This window comes from Coturnix japonica, chromosome 6 (genome assembly GCF_001577835.2).
Source record: "Coturnix japonica isolate 7356 chromosome 6, Coturnix japonica 2.1, whole genome shotgun sequence".
In the NCBI taxonomy this organism is placed as follows: Eukaryota; Metazoa; Chordata; class Aves; order Galliformes; family Phasianidae; genus Coturnix; species Coturnix japonica.
Genome location: NC_029521.1, coordinates 3,531,459 through 3,549,948, shown reverse-complemented (window position 1 = coordinate 3,549,948; position 18,490 = coordinate 3,531,459). Strand labels below are relative to the sequence as shown.

At 39.6% G+C, this 18,490-nt stretch overlaps 1 protein-coding gene across 1 annotated transcript; it reads right to left on the bottom strand.

The window, feature by feature from the left end:
* Positions 1 to 2,467: 2,467 nt before the first annotated feature.
* MAT1A (methionine adenosyltransferase 1A) lies at positions 2,468 to 18,134 on the bottom strand. The gene is made up of 9 exons (XM_015866078.2): positions 17,795 to 18,134; positions 12,024 to 12,101; positions 11,001 to 11,123; positions 10,020 to 10,132; positions 8,586 to 8,729; positions 8,037 to 8,255; positions 4,957 to 5,139; positions 4,389 to 4,522; positions 2,468 to 3,253 (listed from the first exon to the last, which is right to left on the bottom strand). The coding sequence occupies exons 1-9, from the start codon at positions 17,886 to 17,888 to the stop codon at positions 3,151 to 3,153; spliced, it is 1,191 nt and encodes a 396-aa protein (XP_015721564.1). The 5' UTR covers positions 17,889 to 18,134; the 3' UTR covers positions 2,468 to 3,150.
* Positions 18,135 to 18,490: the final 356 nt, after the last annotated feature.

Below are 18,490 nucleotides of genomic sequence, written 5' to 3'. Positions count from 1 at the left end.
GCTCAGGACAGCAGATAATGGCTAAATAGATTTGGATCAAGGGGCTGTGTGCTGTTATCTGCTAGCATCCAGAGTTTAGCTACTTAGTAAGGTAGGCTTCCTGTTTCCATATGGTTTCAATTCCAGGTTATTAAATACAAACTAAACAAAGTGGAGGCCCAGGCAGGAAAAAAACAAAACACAAAATCCTGAGAGCATGAACATGTTCTCCAAGCAAACCAGATCAGTAGCATGGTGTTTCCAGATGCAGTTTGTATTTTCTTGATAGGTCCATGAGCTTCATACACACTTAGGTCCATTCACAGGAGTCGCCAATTAATTAGCAAAATTGCCACTCAGGTTTGATCATTTCTGCCTTTTACTAGCAGATTACTTCAGTAATCCAGATACTGCTGGCATGCTGGGAGTGACTGGCTGAGTGACCCACTTGCAGGGGCAGGTCTCGGTGCTTGGCCTCTCACCTGCCACACGCACCAGCATCCAGTGCACAGACCTGCACCAACCCCATAAGCCCAGAAGGCTGCACATCCCAGCACTTTAAACATCAAGTCTGTTCTTGGGCCTCCGATATTATGTAGCCAACCTACAGTTTTGTGCTTTACATCACCTATCCTAGGGAACACACAGGCATTTTAAGATATAAAATAACAACCCTCCATGCATGCCACCAACACCAAATTCGTCAATGGTTCTTCTTGTTACTCTTAGCATAGAACAGTTTTTTTTTTTTCACCTGATATTTGTTTTGGTTGTGACAGAGTTGTTCTGCTTTCACTCCAGGTTATGAAACGTATTTACGCAGCATTCTTTCAGGTGTCTTTGTATTTATTTTGTTTCCTCGTTCGCTTCTCTTAGTTGCAGTATAACCCATTATGAGATCCTGAAGCAGCAAAGCCAATGGCAGGGCCTCCACTCTGCTGACAAAATGTGCTTTCTTGTCCTTGTGTCGGAGAGGCCTTGATAAAGGAACGCAGGTAACCATAACACACTTCCACAGAATAGCTCTGCGTCAGCATGAATGGTGACAGCCTTCTTAACCATAAAAATAAACCTGTATACATTCCTATAAGTTCATTAGCAAAACAACTTCTCAATACCAAAAGCCAAAGTTTGTGTTTGTAGGCAGACTGACAGGACCTAGCGCCAAGCAAGTTTACATATTTGAGGCTTACACACACAAGCAGCAATCTTCTTCCTTGTGTGATCAGCAATATGCAGCTGGAAAACAGGTCTCTTCAAAATTTTCTCCAGTTATTTAAGGTGCAACTGTACATTAAGTATTTGTCTGCCAAAGAGCGTACATGGGTCTGATGAGGGCCATTGATAAATGCTGTAAGGAGATAGGATGCTACACACAAACCTGCTAATTATTCTGATCAGCTCACAGCTCACCTAGCACACTGGCATGATTAATTAAGTGGAAAAGCTTCTGGCTTGAGCAAGCATAGTTATGTTTGTGACAGACTAAAGAAGAGAACAAATGACAGCTTTTCTTTAAAAATCATGACAGTCAGGTGCTCTCCACATCTATTTGGGTGATGCTATGCAATGAAAGTCAATCTGGAGAGAAATATGACTTGCCCAGGGCAGAAGATCTAACAGGCTGCCGTTTAAAGTATAAAACTAGAATTTAGTGACTCTTGGGGCCATAAGCAGGTGAACTTTGTACTGTGACATTAAGTTCGTCCTTGTTGCCTGTTGACAAACAAATCTTGTCACAGAGGACAAAGGTCCCACGTCCTCCTGGACTAAACTAAACTGGAATTAATTTGTGGTCCTCTGCAAACAATTTACTTACTCTGGTACTTTATAGGACAACATAATGCAGTAGCACAGCAAGAACACCCTTGTCGTCATTCTCATTCACAACTAACCCACCATACTCACCAGGTACCCAGAAATGGTGCAAGGCAAAACAGCCACCATCTCCAGCAGCAGCGAGGGTGCTGGTACCCAGATTTAGCAGCTGAATACTTGCCCAAATGCTGACATGCTTTCAGCAGATTTGCTCCCTCAGCTGAGGAGGGAGGCACAGCCATCTAGTAGTTAGTTCTTTGATGAGAGACTGCTGGATAGGCCAGCAGTTCACATTTTAACCATATAGTATATGCATTTCCCTGATGTTCTTCAGTTATTTCTCTGTGTTTTTAATTTTATTTCAAATTTAGGTAAAATATAATAAGCTATGCAATGAATCTAACATTTGGGAGCAAATATTACGTTAGAGAATACTGTCAAGGGCAAAATTAAGAGTTTAAAATCTAATACATTTTCAAGTTTCTATTAATGAGAAGGACTAAACAATAATCACAGATGTAGTGAAATAGAAATTCATGTCACAATTCAAAAAGCTATTAAAATTCAATCATGTTAATAAACAAAAGTCCTACAAGAGTATCTGAGGCTAAGAGAAAAGGACCTCCAGTTATACTGTAACGTCAGAAAACAGAAAAGAGACACTGTTGCATGCAAGGTAGGAAAAAGCTTTTTATTGTATGATTGTTTTATAGGAGAACATGTTTCAAAAACACAGGTAATTGAAACACAACAGTAACAGCACATACTTGGTAAAGAAGTATTATGTGTCAGGTAACATCTTCCACAAAAGAGGCCAAGATACAGTTATGCGATATCCAGCCTTCTCCCATCAGAGCATCCCCCAGCTGTATGCAATGCTAACTCCAGTAAGGAAATTGGACCCCAGAATTTCCCATCATCTAATTAGAGGCAAGAGATCTGCTGATCCATAGTCAGTTGGGAAAATCATCCATGCCCATGAAAGGTTTGAGGTTCAGCCATTGGTTTGAGTACCTGAGTCATATTTGACCTTTATCAAAGGAACCAATGGAGCAGCAATAAAAAGTAAACTGTGTTTTGTTGTCTTATGTTGATTAAAAACAAGATTCTGTCTTCTAGATAAAAAAGGATACTAAGGGCTAAAAAAAACCAAACAAACAAACAAACAAAAAAAAAAACAACAAAACAAAAAAACCCACAAATCAATCTCCAAGAAAATATCCTTTTCTTTCTTTCCATTTAAAATCTAAAATTCCTTTGGTTGAATACAAAGCTTTCAAATACGATTTCTGGAAGCATTCTCATCTTAGTGAACCTCTCTTCCTTTCTGTTTTTAAAGACAGATGACAAGGGTCAAAAGACAAGCTTTTTTGGCACCTCCCATGTGAACTCATTTCTTCCAAAGTGACCGTAACATGCAGTCTTCTGGTAAATGGGCTTTTTTAGATCCAAATCCCTGTGTGAATAATTAAAGAATGAATGAATGAATGAATGAATGAATGAATGAATGAATGAATGAATGAATAAATAAATAAATAAATAAATAAATAAATGTCTTCACCTTATAATATTCATTGTGTTTATCAATAAGATTGATATACATAGATATCTGGCTTTTACTGTCCACCTAGGAAGCATATTCTGAAGATGTAAACATAGCAATGATTGTGTCCAAATGTAAACTGAGCCATGGAATCACAGAATTCCAGATGAGGCCTCGCCAGGGCAGAGTAAAGGCAGGGGAGCACCTCCATCAACCATCTGGTAACACTCAGCAAAGTGCACCCAAGCGATACAACTGTTGACAAAACATACATCTGAACTTCTTTGGGGCTACAGAAAAATGTTCTTATTATTGAGAATAATGAGTTTAATAGAAAAGAAATACATTACACTAATTTCATAAAATAGAAACTCTTACTTTTTGATAGCAAAATATGCAAAAAATATGCAAAAAAAATGCAAAAGAATATATATTTTATCTTGTAATGGAAATGCTAAGTCACAGCTTGAACCAGTGATGGAGCACCTAGTGAGAAGGAAGGGCCAACCCAGGGGAACTCAGGTGCACACAGTGCAGCTGAATGGCCGGAAGGGCGGGAGCCAGGATTCACCCCTTCCCAAACTTCATTTAAGGGTTGGCAGGGAGGGATGAGGAGATGCAAAGATGTCTGTGGGAGGCTGCTGTGTACTTGAGGTCTTGTAAAGGTAAGTAGCTTTTTTCTTTTGTTTTTGTTTTCATATTTGTCACATCTGAGTATATTCTCTTTTGCTGTAGTCTAGGGTTTTACTATTATGTTTTCTTTGCTGTGCTTTCCACCATGTTGTAGTACTGTATATAATAATGCCATTTTGTATGTAAGGTAAAAGGCTGAAGGCATATATAAGTTTAAAGCATCTGTCATGGCGTGCTGGTGCTACATGCAAACTATCAGCTGTGCAGTCTGACAAAATGTCTCTTTTGAATTGCATGCAGCTTTTCTGTGCTGGCTTAGCAGAATGATCATCACACTGTAGTATCTAACAGTTCTGCAAGATATCTGTTCAGGTTGTGATCATCAAGGTATTTCTGTATCTATTAGTTTTCATACCTGACAATGACTCCAGGCCGGAGGTCAAAGTTTTTGTGCACAATGTCCAGTAGTTCTTTCTCTGTTTTTTGGGAGGTCCCATAGGTGAACAGTGAAATTGAGAGTGGGTGAGCTACTCCAATGGCATAGGAAACCTATGGGAAAGAGTACGCCACGGTTAACAAATAAGCATGGTGCTTCAGCAGACAGGAATATCCAAGCACTTGTTTGAGATCCTTCTTAGGAAGACTATGTCATGTTTTGACACAGTCTGTATCTGCAGAGAAAACAGATCTTGGAAAACACTGATGTAACTTTTTTCCCTGTTTCTCATGATTGTTCCTATGACAGCAGGTGTCCAATGGTTAAGATCAGTAAGTGTGTGGAAAAGGAGTTGATAAAAGGGAAGCTAAGCAATAAGAGCCAGCCTCAAGAAGCTGTAGTGCAGTTATCAGGAAGCCTTCCTTTCTTCTGCCGCAATCCATCACCAAGACAACTTCTAGTACAGTGTCTTGTATGATGTTTATTCAAGGTTAAGCTGGAGAGGAATGATCTTTTTGAAAAGAGCAACGCTAAGAACAAATCATACCTGCACCAGAACACGACGACATAGACCAGCTTTCACAAGAGACTTGGCCACCCAACGGGCTGCGTAGGCAGCTGATCGGTCCACCTTTGTGTAGTCTTTGCCAGAGAAGGCACCACCTCCATGTGCACCCCAACCACCATATGTATCCACAATGATCTTTCGACCAGTAACACCAGCATCACCCTGAATCAGTAAAAGAATTGGGTCACTTTACAGGGCATTTTATCGTAACTCTGGAAACAAGGCTATGCAGTCTTCAGAAGACGATAATGTATGAGGATGTTCTCCACTTATAGATTATTGTGTGATAGCCGAAGGGATGAACTCATCTCACTATTGCAACAGAGGCTATACATGTTCTTGAAGGCAGATTCATAAGACATCCCAGTCATGAATGGTGTTTGGTAGTCAGACAAAACATATCACACCTAGGTAGCTAGAGCTACTGCTTGTTTCAAAAGCATAGGAACAGTATGGGAACCTTGGATTATAACTGACCTATCTACAACTTTCAAACTGAGTACAGAGTGTTTCTCACGAAGTACATGTCTTGTCTGAACCACAGAGAGATTTTTTGCTAGGTTATAATGTATATATAGAAATAGACTAGGTTTTCATATCTGTAGGACAAAATCTGAAGTTGTGTGAATAATACGCAGTATAATAATTATTTACCATTGCAAGATATGCTTATGCAACCTTATACACCATTACATGGAGGCAGACACTCAACACTTGTGATGCAGTATCGTTATAGGAAACTGTCAGTTATGTGCTAGAAACACACGTCCAACTTCACTGTGTCTGCTCACTTATTTAAGCTACACATGATGGGTATGCAAGAATGGGCAGTTTAAGCTATCTTGATTGCGTGCTTATGAGTACTAATGAAAATACTAATATTAATTTTCATTAGGTCTCAGTTTACAGATCTTTCCCTGACTAGCTGTCTGACCCCAGACTTAATGAATGCTTAAACAATCAATATTTGGCCTCCACCTGTATGGGCAGGTTTGGAATTCTTTTTGTAGAGAAGACTATGCTAGTAAAGTTCAACTGCTGTTATGTTTGCATAGCAAACAAGTGGAAAGCTAAAGTTGTTCTTAGAAAGACTAAGCATACGCACAGAAGAAAACCTGTGGCACTATTTTTCCTCTTCTATTAAGAACTTTAGATGAAGGAACCTTCTGGATTTCTTATGATTGGTCTCAAACCTTAACTTCTGGCAGCACGGGTGGGTGTAGTGTGAACACCTTTTATGCCATGACCACTTGACTGCAGAACTGACTGAGAGGAAGAGAAATGGACAGATAAAAAGGATATTGATCAACTTGTCTTTCTAGGGGGTGCAAGTGCAGGAATAAAACCTGCAGCAGACGCTTTAAGGAGAGCTGTCATGTCCTCACACCACCATCAGGTGATGTTGTTGGGAAAACTGTGACACCAGTAAAAACAAGCACAAGGTTCAGTGTGTCACTGGACTTGGAAACGATGGGAAGATCCCAAGAGAGGTTTAATTTTCATCCTTAGGTAAGCTGAGGTGAAGTTGAAGACAGACTTCCATAGCTTGCTTTGTTTAAAAACAAAACTTACTGGTACCCAGAATGCTGATGATGTAACAGATGGAGAAATAGTTACGTTTTGATTGCCACAGTGCTATCATAAATTGCACAAGTCCACTGCTGATAACAACTGTAAGGCCACAGACATGCAAGCTGACTGACCCAAACTAAGTAAACTTATCCTAGGTTCAGAAATTTGCAAACACACACCGCAACGTATCAGTTTGTGTGTGCAAACATAAGAAATACAGTTTCCCAACAAGAGATTGCAGGTTGGCTTACAGGTAGTAATGCTACATTTTGAAGTAGGTACAGTTCAGTGCACACCTCAGAAACTTCATTTGTGTGGTTGTCATTGTAGCTTATATGTGTGATAGCTACACAGGTTGATTTTTCTCCTAGTGACAGTATGGTTTTGCTTGTCCATTTGTCCATAGTCCAAAACAACAACAAAATACAGCTATAGTAATGCTATCAATTCAGCTCCACAGAAATACACTTTTAGAGCAACAGTGATTAACTTCAATATTTTCCCACCTGTTCTATGGCACTAATGTAGAGGCGTAGAGCCACAGAACTGGCTCTGGCAAATTCCAGTGAGTGAATGAATGAATTTGAATGATGGCAACAACTCACATTTAGATCCAAGTTAGCAATAGCACCAAATAATTTCAGAAAGGAGCTTTGAAATTTTGCCATGACAAAGGCAAGAACTTAGAGAACTGGGAAACTGTTTTCAGAATCTTTATCTCAAAAGCTCTGATCCTACAGTGTGTGCAAGTTCTCTCTGACCTCTACAAGTGTGAGATGCAATTATCCCCCTTAGTTCCCAAGTTATCTAGATAATGCAGAAGCTATGTTAGCTTTCTCAACAGAAGAACTTGTCATAGAGATGTAAAATGGCCTGGGTTGACGAAAACCACAATGACCATCCAGTTCCAACCCCCTGCTATGTGCAGGGTCACCAGCCACCAGACCAGGCTGAACAGAGCCACATCCAGCCTGGCCTTGAATGTCTGCAGGGATGGGGTGTCCACAGCCTCCTAGGGAGCAGGTTTTCAGAACAGATGGGCACCTCAGCTCTCACTGGTATGGGGCAGAAATGTACAAGCTATACAGATTTGAAAATCAAGTTCGTTGTAGGAGTTGTAAACCTGCTGTTGTCCATCTCTTTGTGAGGTGTGCTTTCAATGAGAGTGGTTTGTTTGTCTCCTACAGTGTTGGATCCAGGCCTGAAAAACCCAGAGCTGGGCTTGTACATGTGATATTACATTTGACTCTGCTTATCTGCTTAAGTCACAATGCAGAGAATGATGCAACTGTGCCCTTGTACTCCTTTGGAGTACAGCACATAAAACCCTGAGTGAATCTCCCCTCTACAGTCACAGTTAGAACTTCTGCTAGACTGCTTGCTTCTCACAACTGAGAGTGGATGCGCCAGGCTAGCTGAGCATCTCTGTTAATGCACACGCCTGCGGGCAATGGCAAGCTGATAGAAGCATCGAAAGAAATGCAAACCTGGGGCCCTCCAATAACAAAACGTCCGCTAGGCTGAAGGTGATAAATAGTTCTTTCATCCAGGTATTTTGCAGGGACAACAGCTTTAATCACACGGTCCTTCAGGGTTTTGCGCATATTCTCCAGCGAAATGGTTTCATCGTGCTGTACTGAGATCACAATGGTATGAACACGCACTGGTATGACTGCTCCATTCTCCTGAACATACTGAACGGTGACCTGAACAAAGCAGGGAGAAGGAAAAAAAAACAACAGCAACAAAACATTTATTTACTTGTACATAGTGAAGTGTTTCTGGCAGTTTCTGATACAAGCTAACCATTTTAGAACAGACAAGGGGACTATGTTAAGCACTGGGAACTCTTTCCCTGATACTTGTCGCTTGTTCAGTAGCAACCGTGGTACTCTGAGCTCCGTTTACTTTTTTTAATGTTACAATATCTAACATTTTAGAGAAGTAAAATAGGATGGTTTTCAAGGGCTATCAGTAGCTGGTTGGATTGCTACTGTGTTTTAAAGGAGAGAAACAATAAAGACAGCAACTTTTACCTGTGTCTTAGAGTCGGGCCTCAGCCAAGGAAGCTCCCCACTGCGCCTGAGCTCTGCTAACCTGGCGTTCAGTTTATGAGCAAGAATAATTGTTAGAGGCATACATTCCTCTGTTTCATCCGTTGCATAACCAAACATTAAACCCTGCAGGAGGAGAGAAGAGACTTCAGTCACTGTTAAAAACCACCACAACCAAAGGCAATGAGATTGTATCTGAAACAAAAAGCAAGCAGCACCCTCTGGTTTACTTTGTACTATTTCACCTTGCAATCTATGGAGCCTAAATTGAGATCAAGTTCCAACATGCTATGGTAAAAAGAGAAACAAACGGCGTTCCAAGGATTTTTCACACAAGTCTTGGTGGTTTGCATGTTCAGTTGGAAACAGTTGCTGCAGTGCAGCATAGCATGCTTCTAGTCACAGCTTCTACTATTGTTCAGACCCAGTCCTGTGCCATGTTACCGTTTGTTAGGTAGCGTTTTCTTTCTCCTCACACAGCGTATGTTGTGATACTAAAGTAATGACTGGTAGTTATTCAGATACAATGGGAAAGGGGACCGTGCAAGTGCTAAAGGAAGTCAGAAATCTTTTCTTCTTATGTGGTCTTTTGTCCCCGTGACAGCATAAAAGCATTTTAATTTCTGTCCGCAAGGTTGTTTCTTTTTAAACAATATTAGCTTGGCTCCTTGACTCTGACATCTCCATTTATGGTTCTTAACAGCGTTGTTGCAAGCTAGATATTACTACTAATGATAACTACTGTAAATGTTAAACTCATTCATACAGGCATTGCTCAGATTATGGAGTTTTTATGTTAGCATCTTTCTCTTGGGAACATGCTGTAATTATCTGCGCATGTTATTTAGCTCGCAGAAATGGAGCTTGGACAACTTTAATTATGTGGAATACCTATTATAATAAAACAGATCTCTGCCTCTGGGAAATAAGGGAGAATTAAAAGTACTCTGGCATATTTGCCTTCATTTTACTAATGCTGCAGACAGTTGAAATGTTGCCCAGTTTTTTTGCTGTGTAAAATCTCATGAGCTTTGTGCAAGCTCTAAGGCCCTTTGCTTATTTCATCTTACTAAACAAGTCTGGCTGCAAGAGGAATGGTCGGAAGCATCCAAAGCCAGTCATCAACAGTATGAGAAACGTAAGCGAAAACCTTTGTGAGGATCTACAGAATGCATCCTAACTACTACATACTCTCCTGGCTTATGTGGAGTGCTGTAATAGAAACCAACAGAAAATCTGCCTGCAAAGAACTTCCAACTGTCTTAACAAGGATATGCTTTGTTTATTCTGGGCTAGAACAAAATGGAAGTGTGCAAATTTTCAGATGGGTTTTGTTTTAGAGAACATAGTAGTGATATGATGTAAGCACTTTGCATTCAAACATTTTGGATGTATCAGGTGTGATGTTGCTTCTACCTGATCTCCAGCACCAACATCCTCTTCGTTCCTGTGTAAATGAACTCCCTGGGCAATATCAGGTGACTGCTGTTCCAGTGCCACTAAAACGTTGCAAGTCTTGTAGTCAAAACCTAGTTGGAAAAATAAGAAAGAATAGTGACAGGTTTTCAGGTTTTGTTGGTTTTTTTTTCCTTGTCACAGTTGTGTAGAGCCAGGAATTGAACTCAGTGGATGGTCGTACGGAACCAGATAAGAGTTTTCATTCTGAAGGATACCACATCCAGAGTTCATAATCTAACTGCTATTTCTTGATAACTGTTTGTCAATAGACCTTAATTCTGTGGCAGAGGTGGTACGTTAGGCAGGGTTGCATTTATTGATTGTTACTGTTTGTTTTCTCTTGCATTGGCACCCAGTGCCAGTTAGGAACAGCTAATTAGAGATAAGTAGTGAAAAAAGAACAAGTAAATGATAAGCCTCTCCCAAACAAACAGTATTAAAAACCTCTATATAAATTCCTATGAGCTGATGCTTTCAGCAACTGGAGAACTTGCTTTCTGATATGCATGTAAAAGATGTAAATACATGCTTTGCACAGTGAGGGTCTCCCAATAAGTCTGGATGCCACCACAGTATATGCATGTAACACAGAGCCTATGTTTCTTCTCTCTTTTCCTCACTAAGATGCATCTACCAGCTTGCCACAGAACAGATTCAAGTTGTCACAAGCTTACGTTAGTGGTAGATTCCATGGCTCATGTTCACAGTTTGAAGTATATTCTGCCTGCTCCTTTTCAGTTTTAACAAATATACAATGTTTTTTCTACTTACTGGGATAAAGCCAGAAAGTGTTTCGTGTAGCACCATGTAATCAGCTTTCACACAGGATACTGAGGTTTTTATCAGGCTTGCTAAAGCCCAGACAAGGAAGTGCTGACAGACCTGGTTTGCAGTGGCCTATTGATTGCTCTCCAGGGTTTCATGAGTTTTTTCACCAACCTTTAGCTGAATCATCATAGCCAATGTGTCTAATTGCATCTCGGACAACTCGCTGATAATCCACAATAGCATGAGATGTGATCTCCCCGCAGAGCAACACCATTCCTGTTTTACATACTGTTTCTGAAAACAGAGATGGAAACAGCATTACAGTAGCAGAATAACAAGCCCACTGAGACACATAACTATGTTTGTGATTACGGTGTTTTAGTGAAATCTACTGGGTATGTGCCATATCAGTATTTTTATGTGTATTTTTGGCAATGTTAACCTCCTTCTACAACCGACTTCTTTTACCACATGTGTGAAAGCACAAAAAAGGCAATTATGTCCATTTAAAAAATCAAGCATTTGGCATAACTGAGTTAGATTTAGTGAGGTTCAGGGAAATGAACTATTAAACCAGGATTTCTATATCTGCTTAGTCATTCTGAGACCCAAACTGAGGTTAAATAATTCTCATCAGTGACCAACTGTTCTGAGAACTTGCCTCCAGCCCAAGGAGACTTTGAAGCTGAGGTTTAGTTAAAAGAACTGAGAAAATTAGGCAGGGGATGATGGCACAACTCCTTCTGAAGAGATAATGTGAAAATAAGCAGTCATGGGGACTAAGACTTGAAAATTAGAACTTTATTAAGCATAATAAATGTACTGTTAACATGGCATTCAAATATCCTTACAAAAATCTACCATTATGAAATCCAATCTATTTTTCCTTCTAATCTTCAGTCCACACAGAAAATTAACTGTCCCACCCTTCTGGAAGTTACTACCTTCTGCTGCTTTGGCCTTTATGAGAACTTCTGCTGGTTCTCCTCATCTCTCATTCTCCTGAAGACTGTATTATTATTATTTTATTATTATTATTATTATTATTATTATTATTATTATTATTATTATTATTATTATTATTATTTTTGTACTGTTTCTGAGAGTAAAATGATTTGGCACGTGACATCACGCTGTTTGCCAACACTGACGATAAAAGATCAGTGTCTGAAGGCAAGGCAGCAAATGACTTACCACAGGCAACTTTGGCATTTGGATCCTGTTTGAGATGGGCATCCAGTACAGCATCACTGATTTGATCACAGATTTTATCTGCAAGACATTAAAACTGTTGTTCAGAACAGGAATCTCAAGACAAAATGCAGACTCTGCATCTGTTTGGGTAGACAGGAATTCTTAAATTGCTTATTGTTGAAGTATTTAAGCAAACTAAATGGAAAGTCACATGCAATATCCGGCAAGCGAGACCAATAGACAGATCGAACAAGGAATGTACCTAATAGCTGTAAACTAATACTAATCATAACTTCACCTCACTGTGAAAGCAAGTACGTTATTCATAGAGTTACCTGAAAGGCTAAGAGGCTTTACTCCTTACCTCTTCTCTGCTACCCCAACCAATACAGCACACCCTCCACAGCAGCAGTACGATAAAAAGATGATGATATTCTACCATTAACCAGTAGAAAGTGAGAATGCACCTAAATACGGCAGCTGATAAAGCCTGATGAAGAGTTTAAATCACAGACTAGATCGCTAACGTGACACTGTGATTTCACATATTAATTGCTGGATGAAAAGAATGAATACAGAAGATGATTAGTAAAGGTAAGCCACATCTGAACATTCTGCCTCTCAAGAATAGAGTATGTATTACTGCTATTACCAAACAGGAGTCAGACACCATTCTTGTCATTTATTTAGAAGCCCAAAAGAGCATTGCTTAGGAAGATGAGGGATAAAAATAGAGGACTTTAATTTAAATGCTTGCTCTTTTCATATTTCCAATTTATTCTAGAACAATAATGCCATATTTTCAAGCATTAAAGAAAAAATTATCCAAGAAAATACTTGGTTTTTAATACCTGGGTGGGTCAACAGAGTAACTGAGAAAGGATGACCTTCTTAGTGCAGGTCCAGAGCCCTGCAGCAAACTGTAAGTCACAAGGGAACATTAGCTACAGTAGACAAACTGAGAAAGACATCTCAAAATCAGGAAAAAATTATCTTACATGATTAAATCATTCAAACTCAATTTAGTTCTTGAAAGACTGAAGGAAAGGTAAGCTACCCAAGGAAATCCTTGTGGGTATTGGATTGGGCTCTGAAGTCCTGGCAGATAATTGTGTGGCCCGGTGGCGCAGTGGTAGGAATGCCACGTTGCAATACCGGAGGGCTCGGGTTCGAATCCCCCTGTGGCGCAAGTGGTAGAAGTGCCGCTCTGCTACACAGGGGCTCGAATGCTGGGGGTTGGACTTGATGATCTCTAAGGTCCCTTCCAACCCACACAAGACTGTGATACTGTGATAATAATACACTGAGAAGAGTTTCTGTTTGATGGACAACGATGTGAAGATATTTGACAGCTGGAGATGAGAGAAAGACAGATAAAGACTGAAAAAGTCAAATCTTAAGAGTAGGGAACCACTGAAGCTGTTTGTATAGAGCTATATAGGATTCGTGGTTCCTTCGAGACTCTAGTTAAAAACTGAATGTCTTTTTAAAAGGCAGGAATGGAATTCAGCTGTGGTTTAGTGGCTTGTGTGAAGAACTGTTTGATGATATTTCATTACCTGTGTGTCAGCTTCTACCAGAAGATCCCTTTGCACTTTAGAATGCTCATGGGAATTTTAATCATTGAAAAAAATCAATTAGAATGTTTTATATTATCACGCCAATGGTCCAATTTTGGATTATAGTAGGTTGAGACAAATCATTTTGGTAATTCATTCAAAAATGGATGGCTGGTACAGGAACCAACAGTCCCGGTGCAGTTAGATACTTTCATTGACACGTATAGAGCCAACCATCACGATTCAAATGAGAAATCAAGCAGGATGATCAGCTGCTTAACACATATGTCTATTAGTAAAGGTCTCTAATGTAAAATAAAACCCAGCACTTCTATTTTTAGTGATGCTTAGCAGGCTTTGTGTGCTTTTCATTCTGTTATTTAAATTTATCATCTCAACTGTCACAGTTCTCTCATAGCTGCTGAATGTGGCAGAATATGTCTGTCCATTCTTTCCTTTCACTGCAAAAACAATGTCTACCCTAAGGATTTCTTGACTGAACAGGAAGGTATTAGATAACCGTGAATTCTTATCTAGAAATCCAATCACACCACAGAGCCAGCCTTGTGGCAGAGATGCCAACCAGCCATAGAAACAGCTCATGATAGCTATAAAAGGGATGAATGGGTCTGATGATAAACCGTACTGAAATGTTCAGTTGTCAAACTATGAAATAAAGAACGTTTTCAGCAGCAAAGGTGATCTACACCAACTGGGAGGATCTCCAAAGTGTTTTGAACACTTGACTAGAAGTTTATTATGTGAATCTAGACTACGTTAACAGAGCAATCATAAGTGCTATCTCCTTTAAAAAGAAATGCTCTGTAACAGGAGATGGTTCTCAGGACTCTCCATGCACTCATCAGAAATAAAAAGGGCAAACAGCAACAGCTAAAACTTTAATTCAAAAGCACCACCCTTTGAAACTGCAAACAGGTACGACCACACTTCTAGCTTTAATCACACAGCAAATATCATAAACATCAAACATTTCAACAGGTAAGGTTTATTTTCTTAAAAACCTGTGATCATCAAAATAACATGGGGTAGTGCCTTTCTTATGTCAGCAGCACCAGAAGGTGAAATTGTGTATTCAAAATATGGTAAACTGAGCAATTCTCAGAGTTGGTTTTTTTTTGTGTTTTGTTTTGTTTGTGAAAAATTAGAAGTTGATAACACAAATGCTTATTTTGAGCTTGTCAGTGAAAAATGAGCTTTCTACCAAAACTGAGTTTCATTGAATAGAATCCGAATGGCTGAATTCCACTGTATTCCATTTTCCTTTGTTAAAAGACTCTTGAGGAGTCCTCACTGGGAACAGCAGCCATGCTTCAGTATTAACACTGCACTGTTAAAACAGCTTTTCTTACACGTTCTCTTGCTCAGTATGCAGTTTACTGAACGGTTACATTAGTTGTGTGAACATCAACTGACTGGAATTTCTGATTCCTTGAAGGGAGAGGCTTGGGGGTGATTTTTCTTCTGTGAATATTCAGATTAATGTATTTCTTAATATGGTTGAGAGTCTGAGGGTGCTTTTAGCAAATGTTTCCTCTCATATTTTTAATACTTACTGGAAAGCTGAATGACATTCTGTGTGCAGACAAATCCACTTGGGGCCATGCCAGAAAGGGGAGGGAATTAATTCTAAGTAGTTTGGCACCTGTAAGACACTGTGGGTCAGAGTAACACACAATGTCTTTCAAAGCACAATGAAGCCATTGTGCAGCATGGACAGGCACTTCCCCTGGATGAAGAGAGAACCTGCTTTATCAGAGAGTTTGGACTAGATGGTCTTCAGAGGTCCCTTCCAACCCTTTCAGTTCTGTGAAGCAAAGTAAAAAATCACACACACACACATACACAAAAGAAAAAAGGGAAAAAAACAAACAAACAAACAAACAAAAAAAAAACCACCTAAGAAAAGAAAATCTGTTATTTGTTTGCTCTTATTACATCAGAAAGGAGGAGGTTACATGTAAGCCTGCAGAGAGTTTGGAATTTGCCCTGCTAAATGCCAGGATTAAAGACCTTCTGGAAAGAACTTTGAAACTTCATGCTCAAATCATTTTGAAGAAGTAGGTCTGGGAATAATGGGATAAACAGTCATCTCTGGGTTTCTTTGGGGAACATATATAATGCCTGTGTATATTAATTATTGCCAGCTACTTTCTTGCTTCTACAGTACCTGGGCTTCTTAATTACACATAGCTCAAAAGCACTGCACAGATAGAAGGCAGTTGTCTTTATACATAAATTAGTAAGCATGTAATTTCTTCTGCTTTGTTTGTCATGAAAGTATATAGGAGAGCATTCAGCTCAACTAATGCAATCAGTCCAACTCAGATTTCTGCCAGGAGAGGATCTGGTTCAGGATCTTCACAGAATGCCTTTGAGCAAAACTATACTACCACATGCAGAAAGGAAATAATCAGGAACATGCAAATTATCCATTGACAGCAAACAGAGGTACTCAAAACTCACAATAAATTTCTAGCACTACTGATAACATAATCTAAAGCCCGACTACAGCCTCGGATGCTGCAAGCTGTTCTGCTTGCACTGTTCTGCTTGATCTGGAGAATATGGATAATTATTTTTCTCTCAGGTGTGTAACTGTCTATTTTTTTTAGGAAAATACACACTGAAAAAGTTAGAGTCAAATTTACACTCACTCCTCTACAATAAAGCTCTTTAGGTATATGCATCTCAAAGTACCAGAGATCCAGTAGTCTCTGGCAAATGAGATGATGTTCACAAATCTCACTGATGGTAACGTTTTCACAAAGGCCTGACAGGTGTTTCAGAGACAGACAGTGTCCACGGGACTTAAAGAAGAGACAGCCAATAGAGTGTTTGGAAATAAAGAAGAAAATGTAAGTAACAACTGTAAACTGGGTTATATTCTAACATAGGAACCAAGACAAAAAGGGAACTGATAAAGAAAAGAAGCTAAGGGACAAATAAAAACCTAGGGACTCAGGTTCAACTATCTCTCTTCCTATTCTGAGGCTTACCTGTTACAGCCTCAAAGAGATTAAAAAATGATCAGAATAGCATCAGTTGTGACCTGCCATCTTCAGAAAAAAAAAACAACTGTCAATTTAAAATCACCTCATAGCACGCAAATGTTCATATGGAACTATGTTGTTCTGTGGTTGCTGGATGTAATTATATACAAATTGGAGACGGACCTACGGCCAAAGGACTGAATATGGTTGTCATTTTCTGATGGTGTTACATCAGAAAGAACTCCAACTTGCTTAACCTGAAATTGACAGCAGTGGACTCAATTGCATCAGCCGTAGACTTGACCTGCACTAATAAGTTAATATTATAGAGGAATATCAGAACTACAGACGTTATATTCCCACTGCTGACCTTTATGTTGTCTATGTTTTCCCACCCATTTACGATATAATCACACACACAAAAAACCACCTTGCTATAGCAAAAAGTATGTGATGCCACACCGCCTTCTAAAACAAACATACTTTTCAGGACGTCAAACAGTCTGTTGTCCCTTGGACTCATTTAACATAAAGTACGTGTTTTGGGCAGATGACCATTTGTTTCCAATGAAATTGAACTTATCTCTGCTGACCATACGTACATTTTAGCAAATAACTGCCCAATATTTGCTTAAGCAATTCCATCTATTGCATTAATACCCAGATAACGAAATGAGGGAAAACATATCGGCAACTTTGACAGGTACAGATGTAGGGACCACTGATTTTTCAAGTCTTTAAAACAGACTGCCTATGGGTGATAGTTTTAGAGCACAGCCTACATGCAAGACTGTTTCACAGTGCCCATAAGGATATGGAATTTGAGAGGCAAGTTATGTACTCTTATCCATATGTGAAACCTGAGACTATCAGAGGTACAGTAATGTCTCCACAGTAATACTGTATAAAAAAGCAAATAAGATGAAAAGGAAGGAGTAGCAACAAGGAACCCCGCTGCCCTCCACAGGGCAACACACCCAGCAAAGGCACAAAAGCTCCTGTTAGAACTCCAGTTGCAGCGGTTCTATAGTCTATATGGAAAGGTCTAATGGAAATAATGTAAAAAGCGCTCTGTTAAACAGATGTTCCATTGTAACACTAATAGCAGATTCATTTTTCTTTGGACTTTTCAAATCATTTTCAATGAAAGTATATATATATATTTTTTTCCTTTAATGCATTCGCCATAGTGGCTTCTTACCTGGATGTCCTTCTCCTACTGACTCTGATGTGAACATGAAAGCTCCTTCATCATCCAGCGTGTGGTCACATAAACCATCCACCGGCCCATTCATGGCTGTGATGCTTTTCCTGATGGATTATTTTAAAAAGTGGTTGAAGACTTCTGCCTTTAGTGCCTTCTGTTGAAGTTGAAGGTTCTTTCTGATCAGGACTGCCACTGTGTTCACTCGCTATCTGTAATACTAACTCAAATTTTAGTCTGTGAGATCAGCATGGGCTTGTATCTGTGTATGCATGCAAGGAGTACGCATGTGCCTGGAGTCTGTATCCCTACCTAGCTTGATCTGTCAGTCTCTGGGCTGCTCCTATATATGGAAAAGTGAAAGTGCCTAGAAAATCATGTGAGGAAAATGGAAGAGACCATTTCTTAGCAGGGGAGTTAGTTATTGTGGGGGATATTTCACTAATTAACTCAGTTCTTAGAAACACTCTGGATTCAACCTGTGCAAGATTAAGGATCGTAGGAATTCAAATGAGCGTGAAGTAATCCTGGGATGCTGGTGACGGTTCAGCTCAGCTGCTTCTCCAGTTTGCCTCTCCCCTAATTCTGGGACCTGTGTTGTGTTTCCAGCTGTGTGTTGTGGTTTCACAGGGATAGATTAAAAAAAAAAAAAAAAAGGGTAAATGCATATGCCTTTCATAAAAGAGACTGGAA

Excerpts from the sequence above, each read along its gene's own strand:
- MAT1A (XM_015866078.2), bottom strand. The coding sequence starts at position 17,888 with ATGAATGGGCCGGTGGATGGTTTATGTGACCACACGCTGGATGATGAA. Across the intron at positions 12,102-17,794 it reads AGTAGGAGAAGGACATCCAG|ATAAAATCTGTGATCAAATC; the intron begins GTAAGAAGCCAC and ends AATGTCTTGCAG. Across the intron at positions 3,254-4,388 it reads CGGCCTGGAGTCATTGTCAG|GGATTTGGATCTAAAAAAGC; the intron begins GTATGAAAACTA and ends TTATTCACACAG.